This window comes from Aegilops tauschii, chromosome 5, assembly GCF_002575655.3.
Source record: "Aegilops tauschii subsp. strangulata cultivar AL8/78 chromosome 5, Aet v6.0, whole genome shotgun sequence".
NCBI lineage: Eukaryota > Viridiplantae > Streptophyta > Magnoliopsida > Poales > Poaceae > Aegilops > Aegilops tauschii.
In genome coordinates this window covers 473,769,649-473,789,627 of record NC_053039.3, presented here as the reverse complement: position 1 = coordinate 473,789,627, position 19,979 = coordinate 473,769,649, and the positions used below count along the sequence as shown (strand labels likewise).

At 43.2% G+C, this 19,979-nt stretch overlaps 1 protein-coding gene and 1 non-coding gene across 2 annotated transcripts; one reads left to right on the top strand and one right to left on the bottom strand.

The window, feature by feature from the left end:
* The first annotated feature begins 2,371 nt into the window (after window positions 1-2,371).
* On the top strand, window positions 2,372-2,444 carry TRNAA-AGC (transfer RNA alanine (anticodon AGC)). The gene has a single exon. It is a non-coding gene; the product is annotated as a tRNA-Ala (tRNA).
* Window positions 2,445-2,614: 170 nt separating this feature from the next.
* On the bottom strand, window positions 2,615-7,142 carry LOC109765403 (disease resistance protein RGA5). The gene is made up of 2 exons (XM_020324191.4): window positions 5,180-7,142; window positions 2,615-5,051 (listed from the first exon to the last, which is right to left on the bottom strand). Exons 1-2 carry the CDS (start codon window positions 6,025-6,027, stop codon window positions 3,071-3,073), a joined length of 2,829 nt encoding a protein of 942 aa, XP_020179780.1. The 5' UTR covers window positions 6,028-7,142; the 3' UTR covers window positions 2,615-3,070.
* Between the last annotated feature and the right edge of the window lie 12,837 nt (window positions 7,143-19,979).

Below are 19,979 nucleotides of genomic sequence, written 5' to 3'. Positions count from 1 at the left end.
AACATGTTCACGAATTCGAAATACATGCATGATTTCAAAAAATGTTCACGGTTTCAAAAACTATTTATGAATTCCAAAATTGTTTGTGATTTCAAGAAATGTTTGCGAAATCCAAAAATGGTCACGTGCCTCGACTTATTCTACCAGAATGGGTGGAGGCAGGGGCGAATCTACTAGGGGGGCTTTAACAGGTTTGAGCCCCCCCTCCAATACTGAAAAAAGTTTTTTACTACTAGTCTCAAGGCCTAATTTAGTCACTTGCGAGCCCAATCCAACATATGTTCACATAATACAGGCTTGCATAGACTTTGAGCCTACCCTTCATTTTCTGTCTAGATTCGCCACTGGGTGGAGGTGTGACGTGGTTCTGCCAAGGACGGAGGAGCCGCTCGGTTTCTTTCCTTCTCTCTCTCAACGAATGCTTCTCTCTGACTAGAGTGTGTTTTGCCGATTCTTGTCTAGCTGATTACAACAAAATTTACAATACCAAAAGGAACTCGTTTTTCAGATGCAATAACTATGTATAGTAGATGCAAAATTTGCAAAAAAATAAAATCAAGCGTAAGGCCATACACATTCAAGATAAACTAAAAAGAAGAAATATCAAGTTGTGCACATGAATAGTGCCTACAGTATTTACATCCACAACTGCTAGAACGGTGTAAATACTAGTTCACATACTCACCCCAAGAAAAACATGTTAAACCGCTAGAATATGAGCCAACATTTACGGTATAAAGAAGAAGAAAAAAGAAGTATAGATGCATCTTCTATATCTAAATAGCTAGCCCCCACTAATCTATTTCTCTCAACATGCAAGCATGACACCTCATTAAGCAACATGCATTAGAAAAGGCCCACCTCAATATTCAACGAGTCATAGGAAAAGATTCACCTCAACATGCAAACATGCATGATATATTTAATAAATATTTTACAAATATACAGTAATCAAACACAATAAACCATCGTAGTTTTAGCTCTCATATTATTTTTTTGAATATTCTTATTTCCATAAAATCAATATATTTGAAATATATTGCAAAATGTTCCCGCAACAACGTGCGGGGCATCATCTAGTTCATGCAGTTCTCAATAAACAGAAGTTGTTTTCAAATGATTAGATAATCATATTGATATCTTCTACATGGAATAAAAAAAAATCAGAGTAATGAACAATACAGTTCAACGAACAGACCGGACACTATTGCACAACTTCAAGTGCGCACAATGAAACACAAAGAAAATGACAAGTTTAGAGGCGGCAACACAATGAGTAAGTTTAAATATTCCAATGAGTATGTTAATTCACTCCAGTAGCACTTGTGGTATGAAACAACAGAACAAATTGACTCTCGGTCATGATTTCATTTTAGAAGAAATGATGTAAATTATATACACCCATAACTGAAAGCTGTTCTCAAACTTGCTAAAAATTACAACTCTGCTTTCCTATACATTATGAATGAAACGTGAAAAGACCTAACCAGAATGAGGGATGAATTATCGTAGCCTTAAAACAAGACATTGCGTAATTTAAGAGAATTACTTTTTTTCTAACCAATGTTGTGTTTATTTCTCAAAATCTTCAGCGCACCCATTCGTCCTTGTATAGTGGAATCTGTGTTACTAATCAAAGGAGTAGCCTAAAAGGACATAGACCCCGGGAAAGAACTCATATTTAGGATGTTGTTAAACTGAGACCTCATGTGAGCTCGGGTGAAGAGTTAATCCCCCCCAAAAAACTGAATTTCTTTTTTGTGTTAAACATTGACAAATGTTTTGATTGCTTGCAAAGTTTCATCATCGGATGACATTTGTGGAAGACCCGGCAAAAAAAAACGATGCTCCAAAAATGTTATCACAGACACCCACCCAACGCTTGAAACGTTGGCATGCAGGGAGGCATTATCTTTGGCTCTAGACCTAGGCAAATATCATCTGCTCATAGCTTCGGACTGCGCGCCAGTCGGTGATTAAAGACATTGCAGAAGAAGCTGGAGGAATAAATTGAAGCCACTATTAAGGAGATTAAAGCCAGAAGAGCCGAGTTTGAGGCGTGCATATTTCGTTTTGAGAGTAGAAGGAGTAATTTTGAGGCTCAATCTTTAGCTAGATTTGCTACTTCTCTTGAGATTGGTCGCCATGTATGGTTTGGCAGCCCGCATGACGCTGTAAATATCTCCTACTCCCTCTGTTCCTAAATATAAGTCTTTTTAGAGATTTTAATATGGACTATATACGGATGTAGGAATGAGGGAGTAGAAAATTATGAACTAATATAGGAGGGGTTTTCTGTCTTAAAAAAGGCTATGTTGAGAAGGTGCCAGGGCTTACTATAATAACGAATATATTATGCCCTGAACAACAAGGGGATGTAGCTCAGATGGTAGAGCGCTCGCTTAGCATGCGAGAGGTATGGGGATCGATACCCCACTTCTCCAATTTTTATTTTGTTTTTGTTTTTGCAGATCTTAACATATACTGTGAAAAACATCATTTTGAATTTACTTTTGCAAACTCCAAATCTCACGAACATGGGCAAAATCCTTCCTCTTGGCATAAAAGGGAGATCAAAAAGCATGCGCACAATCTGTGCTGCAAACCAAGGGGGTACGATGATAATCACATGCCAAAATAGCACAAATGTCACACACACATCATGATTTTGCTACCATCCGTTCTGTAGAACAAAAAGAAATGGCAACACGATACCCGGAGAGACAGTTGCAAGTTTGCAACATTCCAGAGGAAGAAGAAAAACTCGTCCACATGTCTAGCAGTCAACACTAAGACATGCCCTGAGACACAGTTACAACAGTCAACACTGAGACATTTGTCCACAAAGACAGATGTACTGACACCCCGGAAGTTGGATTGTATCAATTTCACCGGTCCACCAAGACAAAGGCAAAAGGAGGGGACTCAAGAAACAGCTGCAAAAAAACCATACCTAAGTGCAGCAGAGTCGACACCCAGATGAGCAGACATTTTGGTTTGGTTTGAAGGAACCACCAGTCAATCAATACCTTAATGAGTGGATGCAGGCTAGGATGGGCGTAAAAGTTGCTTATTGTTCTGCATCATCTGCTAGCATCTCCGGTTCACGGAACCTATGCAATGTAGGTGTTGGACTGTTGGGAAGCATACTGACAGCAACCTGAATAGCAGCCTCCAATGCCTCGACCTCCTCCACTCTCGCACACTCACAGTAGATGTTGACAGCAAGGTTCCTGAGGGCAGAGAGGTGGCGGATGCCAAGATCAGGAGGAGAACCAAATCCACATGCAGTCTTCACTTCATGCACAATGATCTGAAACTCAAGCGCTTCGAGCATCGGCATCGCTCCTTCCAAGAACATCAGGTTCGTCCAGTGGACAAAGTTGAGCTTCTTCAGACATGGGAACCCATTGTTGTCGACAATGAGACATCTTTCTTGGGGGCCTGCTGCATTTGAGTATGACTTGAGAAACTGCAAGACAGGGAAGTCCGCAAGCACCTGGACGGTTTCCTGCGCAACTTCAACCTCGATGTCTAGGTAGGTGAGGTTGGCCAGTGAGGCCATCCACACTGGGATCTTCCTGAGACACCAACCTTTGATTGTTAGTTCCTGAAGGTGGTGAGGAGGAGGGCACCAGGAATCCAGCAAGAAGTCCAGTGACCATGGGCTGATGAGCGTTAAAGATCGAAGGTTAGAGGTGCCTAGTTTGCCGAGCGATGAAACAAGATTATCTGCGTATGTCATTTTATCCTTGTGTGCATCACTGATGCGCCAATCCAATCCAAGGCTTCTCAGTTTGGTCAAGCTGCCCAGCTCTTGTAGCGCGGTTACTGGGGTAGTGTAGTCCACAACTACCAGTGACACGGACTCTAGAGCTTGCATGTTGCAGACTCCATTCGGCAATTTGACGCGATGAGCAAGTAACCATTTCAAATTCCGAAGTTTAGCAATACTTGAAGGCAGTTCGCTTATATCATAGCAGTTGAGAAGATTCAATATCACCAATAACTGCAGCTCTCCTATTTGTTCCGGAAGTGTAATGTTGTTACTTGCTCGAATCCTTAGGTATCTCAACTGAAATAATTTCCCTATATCTTTAAGATAGCAGCTTTCCAAATCCTCATTGCCATCTAGATCTAGCACTCTTAGAGACCGGAAATTCAAAAGAGGAGGCATTCGTTCAGAGTACCTGAACATGTTGAGGGATCGAACATGAGCAACAGCCTTGGAACATGTTAACATATTTTCTGCATTGGTGCAGTCAGATGAGAGTCGGTGAACTTTGCCTTGCGGGCGCAGTACTTGTCTTTTATCAGTAACTATAGTAACAAAATTATCTTCGACCGCCTTGGATACAATTAGATCAAGAACCAAATCATGCACCCGGCATGCATATACTCTGCCATCGTATTGAAAATCCACCGCTTGGATCAGGCTTCTGTTTATGAGTTCATTAAAATAGCATTCCCCCTCCTCCTCTAGAGTCCTGCCTCCAAAAACCTTGATGAACCCTTCTGCTATCCACCTTCTTACCAAATAATCCCTCTTGATCACATAATCTTCAGGAAACATACTCATATACAATAAGCAGGTCCTTAAATGATGAGGAAGGTCATTATAACTCAAAGACAGTATCATGTTCATTTCCTCCACATCAGAGTTTTTCTCGAGTCCAAAACCAATCGAACCACAAACCTTCATCCACTCTTCTCTTGTATCTGACTTGGTGGTTAACAGACTAGCCATGGTGATGATTGCCAAAGGTAAACCACCACATTTCTTTACAATTTCAACTGAGACTTCCTTGAGTTGGTGTGGGCATTTATCTTCAGAGCCGAAAATCCTTCTGAAGAATAACATCTTGGAGTAATCCTCACTCAGTGCCTTCAGTTCATATACAAGATCAGAATCAGGGGAGGAGCATGATTTCGCGACGGTGCCAATTCTGGTTGTCACGATTATTCTACTGCCACAAGTGTTCTCACCGAAAGCACATTTGATAATCTTCCAGGCTTGGGTGCTCCATACGTCGTCAATTACGATCAAATATCTAAAACATGGTAGATAATTATGATTAAATAAACAGTAAAACACAAGCTTGTTATCATCAAGACAATCGATCAAAACGTTCATGACTCATGAGAAGGCAGCTAAGTGTAATTCTATGGGATTAGATACCTCTTATCCTGTAGGAAATCCCTCAATTCATTGATGAGCTGCTCCATGTCACCTGATCCAGTGAGTTCAGGTTCATCCTTTTTGACTTGAGAGAGCATTGTTCGGAAGATCATCCCAATGTCAGGATTTTGTGACAAGGAAACAAAGGATTTGCAATCGAATCGATCTCCGATGTTTCGGTACACCTGATTAGCAAGAGTGGTCTTGCCCAATCCTCCAGCCCCCACAACTGACACCACCTTGATCCTCTCTTCTCCATCGTCCAGCAGCCTGACGAGCTCGTCCCTCGGACCGTGGACGCCAACAAGGCCCCCCAACTCCGCGTAGAGCGCCGGCAGCCGGCGGTCGACCGGCACCACGCCGGCGCCACTAGGGCTAGCCGCCGCATCGATCTTGTACCTCTTCCGGCGGTGGCCAGCCTCGACGACGCGGGCCCTGAGCTCCTGGATCTGCTCCGCGATCCCGCGGCGCGACACCATCTCCCTCACCCTGCCCACGTAGCCGAGGACGAGCCCCACCACGCCGCCGCCGCCGCCGCCGGAGCGGCGGCGGAGCTGGCCCATGTACTCGTCGACGCAGTCCTCGACGTCGTAGCTCATCTCCCGCACCTGGTCCCTCCACTCCCTGGTCTGCGGGTCGAGCGGCGCCGCGGCGCCGGCGTCGGCCAGCCGCTCGAGGAGCGCGTTCATGCTGCTCAGCTCGTCCCGCAGGAAGGCCACCTCCCGCCGCGTGCCGCGCTGCATCTGGTTCTGGTAGCAGTCCTCCCCCAGCAGCTCGGCCAGCTTGGCGAGCAGGGAGCTCATGGCCCCCGTCGCGGCGCTCGCCATGATCCCGCCACCCCCCTCCATCCCTTGTGGATTGCGTCCCTTGTCACGCAGAGCAGAAAATGATGGAGAGGAGCAAACGGGCGGAGGGGACGAGTCGTAGCAAATCTCTCTGTCTGGGTCTTGGTCAACAACGAGACGCGGCAAGGCAAGGAAAAGAGTTGTCCTTTGGACTCTGGAGGGTGGAAGATAGGGACCGGGATACGCGGCGGTGTGAAGGCGAGTGAAACAGAGCACCGCCGCCGCTCGCCGTTGAGGCTCCGGAGGCGCTGGACGCCCCTGCCGTAGGCTGCCTCTGTTTTTTCTTCTTCTTTTGACAACTGATTGTGCCCCGATTTTCTTGGGGAGAGATTTTTTGCTTTAGGTATTTTTCGATAGAGATGTGTGATTGTTTCTTTGTTTTTTCTTGACATATATTTCTCACTGCTTGTACTTGTACCTTGTCGCATTCACTTCACCCGATCCCTCCTTTCATTCCTCACCAGATCCACTCCGTCTCGTGACGGGTTTCTCGGCCAAGCTATTCGATCGGGAGAGGCGATGGCGGCGGGGGAAGCAACGATGGTGCAGGTCGCGGGAGGAGATGTGGGGAAGCTAGCGCGGCTTTTGTGAAATCGGCTCGTGGTTTGCGACCTCGAGCGAGTTGAGCCAGGAGGCGTTGGCAGCGTCCAAGGAGGTGAATGCGGAGGAGGGAACGCGTTTGTTCCCGGATGCCAAGGTGAAGTGCCCGCTCAAAGTGCTGCTTTGGGTTACGGAGGAGGCGGACTCAACAAACCCTACACAGCAAAGGAAGTGGGCGACTTTCAAATCCCTCACCAGTGGAGGAGGCGGTGGCGGTGGTAATGGTATTGTCGTCGCCTGGTTCACGTCTGATGCCGATTGTGATCCACGATGACGAGAAGGTGGTGAAATAGGCAAAGAAGAACAAGGGCAACGTTGGTCGTTCGTGGGGACCAGGCAAGCGGCAACGGAGCTACGGCGGCTCCTTGTTGCTCACGTCGTCTGACCCGTTCGGTGTCCGCTCTTGACGCCTGCACAACGGTTCTCCAAGCCGGATCTAGACGCCGAGGCCTCCCTGACGGGCAATCGCTTCTGGATGCTTGCCGGGGAGGTCTCCGACAAGGATTTCGATGAGTGTTGTACCTCCTCAACCTTGTATGACTCCTTTGCCTTCTCCTAGCTGTTATCCCGTGTACGTATTGATGCATGTCTAATGGAAAAAATGGTCTTCGTCGCTGAATTCAACAAACTGAGCTCAGTAAAATAAATTATTGATGATGATTATGTCCGAGCTTGTTTCTTAAAACTGATAAGATCTCTCACACAAATAATCATAGAGATATGCATGACTTTGTGTGTGATTCCCCTATGTGGATTCATCTAGTTGAGGAATTAATCATTAGATAGAGGTTAAATGTGATTTAGGATATTTGAAACCTCTGATACCCATGGCGACTTATTTAAATAGAATAAATAATTTCTATTAGGGTATTGAGGGTGATGATAATTTTGGCATTGGAAATTACACTGATAGTGATAAAATTCAATTAAAACAGGGTCACAATGATATTAATGTTAATTGGGATAATAGTAGCTGGAAGAATATGAGTTAAACACACTACATGTGCCCTAACTTGTCCGGCGCGTTCAGTTTGATGCCTAAACTTGAAAAATACACGAAAGTGGTGCCGTAACTTGTCTATGCGTTCACATACGGTGTCTCTAGACGTATGCCGCCGTATCAAGTGCCCGTGTGGCATGCCAGCGTGTCGTTGGGCCACATGTCAGTGGCTGCAGGCGCGTTGTGAGTTGTGCGTGTATATTTTTTTACAGAAATGCCCCTGGACTTTAGTTAATTCTCAGAAAAAAATTGTTAAGCGCTGGACGCATGCTTTTTTTTACGGGAACGCGCTTGTACTTCAATTAATTCTCACAAAATTATAAACACAAGCTGGCATGAAGGGAATTCAAACCACGGACATCCAGGTTGCCTAACAAACAAGCGGACCAAGAGGCCACACTTTGGTTTACATTTAACTGCTAGCTAGCAACTTATATGCACGATTCCGCGTATCTCTTTGCACATGTTTTTCGAGTGAAGTTTCTGTTTAATTTTCGTGATACATAAATTTTCCCATATGAAAAAATAAAATAATTATCAATATGAAATTATTATTTATTTTATATCTTTACTCTATTTTCATTATTGTGTACCTTGAAGAGATAAACATGCTAAAATTTATGTGGACATAAAAAGTTGAACGTATATTAAAAATTATTATGTAAATTTATGCATCTTCATTGAGGACCATAAGCACGAAGAATTATTGTGTACCTTCATTCTATTTTTAAAATGCATAATTATTTAAAATTGACAATATTCTATTTTAAAAACTGTCCGACGTGTATTAAATTTTATTGTGTGACAATAATAAATTCCAGATATGTACTAACATGTTAAGTGTGTTTGTAGAAATTTAAGAATAATATTACACAATATTTTTTTAATACGCATTCAAAATTTTCAAAAAACATGGTGAGCATTTTCTAAAATAATATGAAAATGAAAAATGAACATGAACGTGAACGTGTCTTTCAAAAGATGCTCACCGTGTTTTTAACATACGTTCAACTCTTTAATTCCAAATCAATTTTAGAAAAAGTTCATGTTTATCTCTTCAAAGTACACAATAATGGAAATAGAATAGAGATATAAAATAAACAAAATTATATATTGATAATTATTTTATTTTATTCATATGGAAAAAAATATTTATCATGAAAACTAAACAGACACTTCACTCGAAGAAAGACAAGATAGTAACTTGGAATAAATAAATAAAATTACTCCAGTAAAAGCATATGCAGAGCCATATGTCAATCATCTATATAAACTGCTTGCTGATAATTAAGCACAAACCAGACCGTGGCCGCCTGGTCCGCTCGATTGTCAAGCGACGAGGATGTCCCATGTTTGAATTCCCTGTACGCTGGCTTCCAGGTTTTTTTGCGAGTATTAATTAAAACCAAGGGGTATTTTTTTTCTGAGAATTAATTAAAATCCAAATGCATTCCTGTAAAAAACAACAAGCATAGCTCATAGCTCGCGTCCAGCGCCAGGCCGCCAGCAACCACTGACATGTGGCCCAGCGACAGGTTGGCGTGCCACGCGGGCACTCGATACGGCGGCTTACTTCCAGATGCACCGTATTTGAACGCTCACACAAGTTACGACACCACTTCTGTGTATTTTTCAAGTTTAGGCACCAAACTGACCGCGCCGGACAAGTTAGGGCACTTGTAGTGTATTTAACTCGAAGAATATACTAGTTAACAGTATTTCAGAAGAATTTTTTGATGAAAATTGAAATATCTTTGGTATTATACTTTTTAATATGTAAAGTGCAATTGATACTAGAAAAGAAAAATCAACCTGATGATGTAGCTTTAATAATTCAGTTGGGCCAATTGACTGGATTGGGGTTGGTCTAGTTATCTAATGTGGAGTCTGGGTTGCTAGTGGCAAAAATGGTCATATAAAAACCCATCCCCAATCCCTAACCTCACCTACCTGGATTTGGAGGAGTCTTTCCTACCCTGAGAATGCAAGGATGAAGCGTCGGCTAGGGTCCAAGGGAAGGAAGAGTAGCTAGTGCGAGATCCTGATCTGGACGTTATGGCTGGACAACAAGGTAATTGGCGATCTAGACCCAATAGGAGTTGGCAGAGAGGGGGTAGAGGAGGTAGCTACCAAAATAGAAATTGTAACTCGCTGGATGGGGAAGGATACAATAATTTTGAGGGCATGCATTCTAGCTTGAATGAAAGGAGGGATGGAGATGGAGGACTGAGAGATGGTGCTGCATCAGGGAACAATAGTGGGGCTAGGACCGGATTGAATCACCAGACCAAGAGTTCTGTCTCGACCAACCAGATTCAGGGAGTTCCCAGAGATATAGGTACTACCTCTAAGGCCCTGCTTGGATTGTCGGTTTGCTCCTAAATACCCTCGTAATCAAAACAGACCTCCAGCCGTCGTTTTCAATTTAGGCAAAAATAACACAACGGCCGGTAAAATACACCTGTAGATTAAATCCGGGTGTATAAATTTACACTGAATCCAAGCGGGGCCTAACCAGATTCATTGAAGGAAATATGCCCTAGAGGCAATAATAAAGTTGTTATTTTATATTTCCTTATTCATGATAAAGGTTTATTATTCATGCTACAATTGTATTGATCGGAAACCTAAATACATGTGTGAATACATAAACAAATACCGTGTCTCTAGTAAGCCTCTACTAGACTAGCTCATTGATCAAAGATGGTTAAGGTTTCCTAACCATTGACATGTGTTGTCATTCGATAACGGGATCACATGATTAGGAGAATGATGTGATGGACAAGACCCATCTGTTAGCTTAGCATATTGATCGTTCAGTTCATTATTATTGCTTTCTTCATGTCAAATACATATTCCTTCGACTATGAGATTATGCAACCCCCGGATACCGGAGGAATACCTTGTGTGCTATCAAACGTCACAACATAAGTGGGTGATCATAAAGATGCTCTACAGGTATCTCCAAAGATGTTTGTTGAGTTGGCATAGATCGAGATTACACTACAAAAAATACACTTCCATGATGATACGTGTTTGTCACAGTAGGTCACGTTTTCTGTCATGCATGTACATCCATGACGATTTTATGACATAATCAAGATAGTCATACCTGTGCTGTCGTAGAAGTGTTCTATGACATTACCAAAATTATCATCACGGAAGTGTCCACTTCCATGACGATAAATCGCGCGTCATAGAAGTGCTTCCGTCAAGGGTAACCGACACGTGGCATCCACCGTAACGGGTCGCCGTTAAGCTATCGGGTTCCGGTTTGGATCTGATAACCCGTTAACAGCCCGGACCAATAGGGATTTTCCATGTGTAAAATTCTCAATGGCCAGAGGAACCACGTGTCGGCTCACCGTTGGGACAGATGTCATCCACTCATTGGACAGAAGGCGCCTATGATACGTCGACACGTGGCACGGCCCAACAGAGGCCCATTCCGATGAAAAGGCCGGCCCATTTGACTTGGTCAAAAGGTAGCGGGCCGGCCCACGGAAAGCCTGTTAACGGCCTGTTCGCATATAGCCCATTTACAGCCCGCTAACCACGGCTTGTTACGGCCTATCTGAAATAGGCCCAGTAGCGTCATCTGGGCCGTCCAATATGATTCCAGCCCGTTGTAACTTCCGGCCCATGCGAGGCCCTTTGTAACTCTGGGCCCATCAGAGGCCCGAGATGAAACTGGCCCATAATGAACAGTGTATCACTTTATACCCATTAACGGCCCATTATTCCGTCGGCCGTTTCTTACTAAATATTATAAATAGCGAGTGTGGAATAATGATGGATCGGTGTGCGGAATTGTCCTAGGCAATTGTTAACAAGACCGGTAATCACTATTGCAATTTCATATGAGGGAGAGGCATAAGCTAACATACTTTCTCTTCTTGGATCATATGCACTTATGATTGGAACTCTAGCAAGCATACGCAACTACTAAAGATCATTAAGGTAAAACCCAACCATAGCATTAACATATCAAGTCCCCTTTATCCCATACGCAACAACCCCCTTACTCGGGTTTATGCTTCTATCACTCAAGCAACCCACTATAAGAGAATCATAAACGTATTGCAACACCCTACAGCGGGAACCCTCACGCTTGCGCGACACGGAGGGCACCATAGGACAGCACCAAAGTAAAACATACAACTCATACCAATCTAGATCATCAATCAACCCAAAGACAAAGGATATCTACTCAAAACATCATAGGATGGCAACACATCATTGGATCATAATATGTGGCATAAAGCACCATGTTCATGTAGGGATTACAGCGGGGTGAGGGAGAGTGGACCGCGTAAAAGAGATGAGGATGGTGATGTTGATGACGACGATCACCGCGGCAATGATTCCCCTCCCGATGGCACACCGGCGCCACCGAGAGAGAGAGGAGGAGAGGTTCTCCCCCTTGTGCTTCCTCCTCCATGGCCTCCCCCCTGGATGGGGAGAAGTTCTCCCTCTGGTCCTTGGCTTTCATGGCGATGATGGCCTCTCCGGGATCCTTCTCCATGGCCATCGATGATGATGGCCCCCTCCAGCAGGGTGCCGGAGAGGGCCTAGATTGATTTCTCGTGGCTACAGAGGCTTGCGGCAGCAGAACTTCCGATCTAGGTTAATTCCCGAAGGTTTCTGTATTTATAGGAGAAGTTGGCGTTGATTTCACGTCAGGGGGACTCTCGAGGAGTCCACGAGGCACAGGGGCACGCCCAGGGGGGGTGGGCGCGCCCCCACCCTCCTGGGCCCCCCGGGACTCCCCTCCGGTAGATTTTTGTTCCAGTATTTTTCATATTTTCCAGAAAAATTCTCCGTTGATTTTCAGCGCATTCCGAGAACTTTTATTTCTGCACAAAAACAACACCACGGTAGTTCTGCTGAAAAAAGCGTCAGTCCGGGTTAGTTCTAATCAAATCATACCAAGATCATATAAAACAATAGTAAATATGGCATGAATACTTTATAAATTATCGGTACGTTGGAGACGTATCAGCATCCCCAAGCTTAATTCCTACTCGTCCTCGAGTAGGTAAATGATAAAAGAAATAATTTATGAAGTGTGAATGCTAGCAAGTGCACAAGTTTGATCAATGATAATTTCAATCACCTTTTCTAGCATCATTATATGTCATAACAGTAGCTCATCTCATAAAACTTTTCATGATCAAGTAACAAGCTATTCACATGTTAAAGTATAGATCATAAACTTTCTTGAAACTAACAAACTATATTCTCAGTCATCAAACAATTGCAATTCATCTTATTTTCCGGAAGGGTGTATGTCAGAGCTTTGATTCAGCAAACTCCACATACTCAACTATCATTTAATCTTACACAATTACTAACACTCACGTGATATTTATGGGTTCAAAGTTTTAATCGGACACAAAGAAAGATAGGGGCTTATAGTTTTGCCTCCCAACCTTTTACCTCAAGGGTAATGTCAACAATAATAACTCATGAAAACCTACATCCAAGTGGGTATATATATATCCGGATCACTCCAACACAAAGTGCTTGCCAAAGGAAAAAATGTAAAAAGGAAAGGTGATGATCACCATGACTCTTGTATAAGGGTAAAGGTAAAAGTAAAAGATAGGCCCTTCATAGAGGGAAGCAGAGGTTGTCATGCGCTTTTATGGTTGGATGCACAAAATCTTAATGCAAAAGAACGTCACTTTATATTGCCTCTTGTGATAGAGACCTTTATTATGCAGTCTGTCGCTTTTATTTCTTCCCTATCACAAGTTCGTATAAAGCTTATTTTCTTCGCACTAATAGATCATACATATTTAGAGAGCAATTTTTATTGCATGCACCGATGACAACTTACTTGAAGGATCTTACTCAATCCATAGGTAGGTATGGTGGACGCTCATGGCAAACTGGGTTTAAGGATATTCGGAAGCACAAGTAGTATTTCTACTTGGTGCAAAGAATTTGGCTAGCATGAGAGGGAAAGGCAAGCTCAACATGTTGGTGAAGGAAATATGCCCTAGAGGCAACAATAAAGTTATTATTTATTTCCTTATTTCATGATAAATGTTTATTATTCATGCTAGAATTGTATTAACCGGAAACTTAGTGCATGTGTGAATACATAGACAAACAGAGTGTCACTAGTATGCCTCTACTTGACTAGCTCGTTGAATCAAATATGGTTAAGTTTCCTAGCCATAGACATGAGTTGTCATTTGATTAACGGGATCACATCACTAGAGAATGATGTGATTGACTTGACCCATTCCGTTAGCTTAGCACTTGATTGTTTAGTATGTTGCTATTGCTTTCTTCATGACTTATACATGTTCCTATGACTATGAGATTATGCAACTCCCGAATACCGGAGGAACACTTTGTGTGCTACCAAACGTCACAACGTAACTGGGTGATTATAAAGGTGCTCTACAGGTGTCTCCAATGGTACTTGTTGAGTTGGCATAGATCGAGATTAGGATTTGTCACTCCGATTGTCGGAGAGTTATCTCTGGGCCCTCTCGGTAATGCACATCACTATAAGACTTGCAAGCAATGTAACTAATGAGTTAGTTGCGGGATGATGCATTACGAAACGAGTAAAGAGACTTGCCGGTAATGAGATTGAACTAGGTATGGTGATACCGACGATCGAATCTCGGGCAAGTAACATACCGATGACAAAGGGAACAACGTATGTTGTTATGCGGTTTGATCGATAAAGATCTTCGTAGAATATGTAGGAACCAATATGAGCATCCAGGTTCCGCTATTGGTTATTGACCGGAGACGTGTCTCGGTCATGTCTACATAGTTCTCGAACCCGTAGGGTCCACACGCTTAAAGTTCTGTGACGGTCGGTATTACGAGTTTTTGTGTTTTGATGTACCGAAGGTAGTTCGGAGTCCCGGATATGACCACGGACATGATGAGGAGTCTAGAAATGGCCGAGACATAAAGATCGATATATTGGACGACTATGTTCGGACACCGGAAGTGTTTCGGGAGGTTTCGGGCATATACCGGAGTACCGTGGGTTACCGGAACCTCCCGGGGAAACTATTGGGCCTTATGGGCCTTAGTGGAGAAGAGAAAGGGCAGCCAGGAGGTGGCGCGCGGCCCCCCTTGCCCCAGTCCGAATTGGACAAGGGGAAGGGGCGGCGGCCCCCCTCTCCTTCCTTCTCTCCACCTCCTCCTTCCCCCTTCTCCTTCTTGGAATAGGAAAAGGGGGGGGCAAACCTACTTGGAGTAGGATTGCCCCCCTTGGGCGTGCCTCTCCCTTGGCTGGCCCTCTCCTCCTCTCCCTCCTTTATATACGGGGGCAGGGGGCACCCCATAGACACACAAGTTGATCATTGATCTCTCCCAGCCGTGTGCGGTGCCCACCTCCAACATAATCTACCTGGGTCATATCATAGCGGTGCTTTGGCGAAGCCCTGCGAGCTAGCTTCATCAACATCGTCACCACGCCATCGTGCTGACGAAACTCTCCCTCGAGCTCTACTGGATCGTGAGTTCGCGGGACGTCACGGAGCTGAACGTGTGCTGAACGCGGAGGTGTCGTATGTTCGGTACTGAGGATCGGTTGATTGTGAAGACGTACGACTACATCAACCGCGTTGTCATAACGCTTCCGCTTAACGGTCTACAAGGGTATGTGGACGACACTCTCCCCTCTCGTTGCTATGCATCACCATGATCTTGTGTGTGCGTAGGAAAATTTTGAAATTACTACCTTCCCCAACAGTGGCATCCGAGCCAGGTTTATGCGTAGATGTTATATGCACGAGTAGAACACAAGTGAGTTGTGGGCGATACAAGTCATACTGCTTACCAGCATGTCATACTTTGGTTCGGCGGTATTGTTGGATGAAGCGGCCCGGACCGACATTACGCGTACGCTTACGCGAGACTGGTTCTACCGACGTGCTTTGCACACAGGTGGCTGGCGGGTGTCAGTTTCTCCAACTTTAGTTGAACCAAGTGTGGCTAGGCCCGGTCCTTGAGAAGGTTAAAACATCACTAACTTGACGAACTATCGTTGTGGTTTTGATGCGTAGGTAAGAACGGTTCTTGCTCAACCCATAGCAGCCACGTAAAACTTGCAACAACAAAGTAGAGGACGTCTAACTTGTTTTTGCAGGGCATGTTGTGATGTGATATGGTCAAGACATGATGCTATAGTTATTGTATGAGATGATCATGTTTTGTAACGGAGTTATCGGCAACTGGCAGGAGCCATATGGTTGTCGCTTTATTGTATGCAATGCAATCGCCCTGTAATTGCTTTACTTTATCACTAAGCGGTAGCGATAGTCGTAGAAGCAATAGTTGGCGATATGACAACGATGCTACGATGGAGATCAAGGTGTCGCGCCGGTGACGATGGTGATCATGACGGTGCTTTGGAGATGGAGATCAAAGGCACAAGATGATGATGGCCATATCATATCACTTATATTGATTGCATGTGATGTTTATCCTTTATGCATCTTATTCTGCTTTGATTGGTAGCATTATAAGATGATCTCTCACTAAATTTCAAGGTATAAGTGTTCTCCCTGAGTATGCACCGTTGCGAAAGTTCGTCGTGCCGAGACACCACGTGATGATCGGGTGTGATAAGCTCTACGTTCAAATACAATGGGTGTAAGCCAGTTTTGCACACGCAGAATACTCGGTTAAACTAGACGAGCCTAGCATATGCAGATATGGCCTCGGAACACTGAGACCGAAAGGTCGAGCATGAATCATATAGTAGATATGATCAACATAGTGATGTTCACCATTGAAAACTACTCCATCTCACGTGATGATCGGACATGGTTTAGTTGAGATGGATCACGTGATCACTTAGATGATTCGAGGGATGTCTATCTAAGTGGGAGTTCTTAAGTAATATGATTAATTGAACTTAAATTTATCATGAACTTAGTCCTGGTAGTATTAGCATATCTATGTTGTAGACAAATAGCTCACGTTTAGCTCCCCTATTTTATTTTTTATATGTTCCTAGAGAAAACTAAGTTGAAAGATGTTAGTAGCAATGATGCGGATTGGATCCGTGATCTGAGGATTATCCTCATTGCTGCACAAAAGAATTATGTCCTTGATGCACCGCTAGGTGACAGACCGATTGTAGGAGCAAATGCAGACGTTATGAACGTTTGGCAAGCTCGATATGATGACTACTTGATAGTTTAGTGCACCATGCTTTACGGCTTAGAATCGAGGCTTCAAAGACGTTTTTTGAAATGCCACGGAGCATATGAGATGTTCCAAGAGTTGAAATTAGTATTTCAGACTCATGCCCATGTCAAAAGGTATGAGACCTTTGACAAGTACTTTGCCTACAAGATGGAGGAGAACTGCTCAGCTAGTGAGCATGTGCTCAGAATGTCTGAGTACTACAATCACTTGAATCAAGTGGGAGTTAATCTTCCAGATAAGATAGTGATTGACAGAGTTCTCTAGTCACTATCACCAAGTTACTAGAACTTCGTGATGAACTATAATATGCAAGGGATAACGGAAATGATTCCCAAGCTCTCCGTGATGCTGAAATCGACGAAGGTAGAAATCAAGAAAAGCATCAAGTGTTGATGGTTGACAAGACCACTAGTTTCAAGAAAAGGGCAAAGGGAAGAAGGGGAACTTCAAAGAAGAATGGCAAGCAAGTTGCTGCTCAAGTGAAGAAACCCAAGTCTGGACCTAAGCTTGAGACTGAGTGCTTCTACTGCAAAGGGACTGGTCACTGGAAGCGGAACTGCCCCAAGTATTTGGCGGATCAGAAGGATGGAAAAGTGAACAAAGGTATATTTGATATACATGTTATCGATGTGTACTTTACTAGTGTTTATAGCAACCCCTCAGTATTTGATACTAGTTCAGTTGCTAAGATTAGTAACTCGAAACGGGAGTTGCAGAATGAACAGAGACTAGTTAAGGATGAAGTGACGATGTGTGTTGGAAGTGGTTCCAAGATTGATATGATCATCATCGCATACTCCCTATACTTTCGGGATTAGTGTTGAACCTAAATAAATGTTATTTGGTGTTTGCGTTGAGCATAAATATGATTTGATCATGTTTATTGCAATACGGTTATTCATTTAAGTTAGAGAATAATTGTTGTTCTGTTTATATGAATAAAACCTTCTATGGTCATACACCCAATGAAAATGGTTTGTTGGATCTCGATCGTACTGATACACATATTCATAATATTGAAGCCAAAAGATGCAAAGTTAATAATGATAGTGCAACTTATTTGTGGCACTGCCGTTTAGGTCATATTGGTGTAAAGCGCATGAAGAAACTCCATGCTGATGGGATTTTGGAATCACTTGATTATGAATCACTTGATGCTTGCGAACCATGCCTCATGGGCAAGATGACTAAGACTCCGTTCTCCGAAACAATGGAGCAAGCAACCGACTTATTGGAAATAATACATACTGATGTATGCAATCCGGTGAGTGTTGAGGCTCGCGGCGGGTATCGTTATTTTCTGACCTTCACAGATGATTTGAGAAGATATGGGTATATCTACTTGATGAAACATAAGTCTGAAACATTTGAAAAGTTCATATAATTTCAGAGTGAAGTGGAAATCATCGTAACAAGAAAATAAAGTTTCTACAATCTGATCGTGGAGGAGAATATTTGAGTTACGAGTTTGGTCTTCATTTAAAACAATGCGAAATAGTTTCGCAACTCACGCCACCTGGAACACCATAGCATAATGGTGTCCAAACATCGTAACCATACTTTATTAGATATGGTGCAATTTATGATGTCTCTTACCGATTTACCGCTATCGTTTTGGGGTTATGCATTAGAGACAGCTGCATTCACGTTAAATAGGGCACCATCTAAATCCGCTGAGACGACATCATATGAACTGTGGTTTGTCAAGAAACCGAAGTTGTCGTTTCTTAAAGTTTGGGGTTGCGATGCTTATGTGAAAAAGTTTCATTCTGATAAGCTCAAACCCAAATCGGAGAAATGTGTCTTCATAGGATACCCAAAGGAGACAGTTGGGTACACCTTCTTTCACAGATCCGAAGGCAAGACATTCGTTGCTAAGAATGGATCCTTTCTAGAGAAGGAGTTTCTCTCAAAAGAAGTGAGTGGGAGGAAAGTAGAACTTGATGAGGTAACTGTACCTGCTCCCTTATTGGAAAGTAGTTCATCATAGAAATCTGTTCCCGTGACTGCTACACCAATCTGTGAGGAAGCTAATGATGATGATCATGTAACTTCAGATCAAGTTACTACTGAACCTCGTAGGTCAACCAGAGTGAGATCCGCACCAGAGTGGTACGGTAATCCTGTTCTGGAGGTCATGTTACTTGACCATAACGAACCTACGAACTATGAGGAAGCGATGATGAGCCTAGATTCCGCGAAATGGCTTGAGGCCATGAAATCTGAGATGGGATCCATGTATGAGAACAAAGTGTGGACTTTGGTTGACTTTCCCGTTGATCGGCAAGCCATAGAAAATAAATGGATCTTCAAGAGGAAGACGGACGCTGATAGTAGTGTTACTACCTACAAAGCTCGACTTGTCGAAAAAAGGTTTTGACAAAGTTCAAGGTGTTGACTACGATGAGTTTTTTCTCACTCGTAGCGATGCTTAAGTCTGTCCGAATCATGTTAGCAATTGCTGCATTTTATGAAATCTGGCAAATGGATAAACAAAACTGCATTCCTTAATGGATTTATTAAAGAAGAGTTGTATATGATGCAACCAGAAGGTTTTGTCAATCCTAAAGGTGCTAACAAAATATGCAAGCTCCAGCGATCCATCTATGGACTGGTGCAAGCATCTCGGAGTTGGAATATACGCTTTGATAAGTTGATCGAAGTATATAGTTTTATACAGACTTGCGGTGAAGCCTGTATTTACAAGAAAGTGAGTGGGAGCACTAGAACCTTTCTGATAAGTATATGTGAATGACATAGTGTCGATCGGAAATGATGTAGAATTTTCTGGAAAGCATAAAGGAGTGTTTGAAAGAAGTTTTTTTCAAAGAAAGACCTCGGTGAAGCTGCTTACATATTGAGCATCAAGATCTATAGAGATAGATCAAGATGCTTGATAAGTTTTTTCAATGAGTACATACCTTGACAAGTTTTTTGAAGTAGTTCAAAATGGAACAGTCAAAGAAAGAGTTCTTGCCTGTGTTGCAAGGTGTGAAGTTGAGTAAGACTCAAAGCCCGACCACGACAGAAGATAGAAAGAGAATGAAAGTCATTCCCTATGCCTCAGCCATAGGTTCTATAAAGTATGCCATGCTGTGTACCAGATCTATTGTATACCCTACACTGAGTTTGGCAAGGGAGTACAATAGTGATCTAGGAG

Coding starts and splice junctions, on each gene's coding strand:
- LOC109765403 (XM_020324191.4), bottom strand. CDS start 6,027: ATGGAGGGGGGTGGCGGGATCATGGCGAGCGCCGCGACGGGGGCCATG. Junction 5,052..5,179: donor GATTTCCTACAGGATAAGAG/GTATCTAATCCC, acceptor ACCATGTTTTAG/ATATTTGATCGTAATTGACG.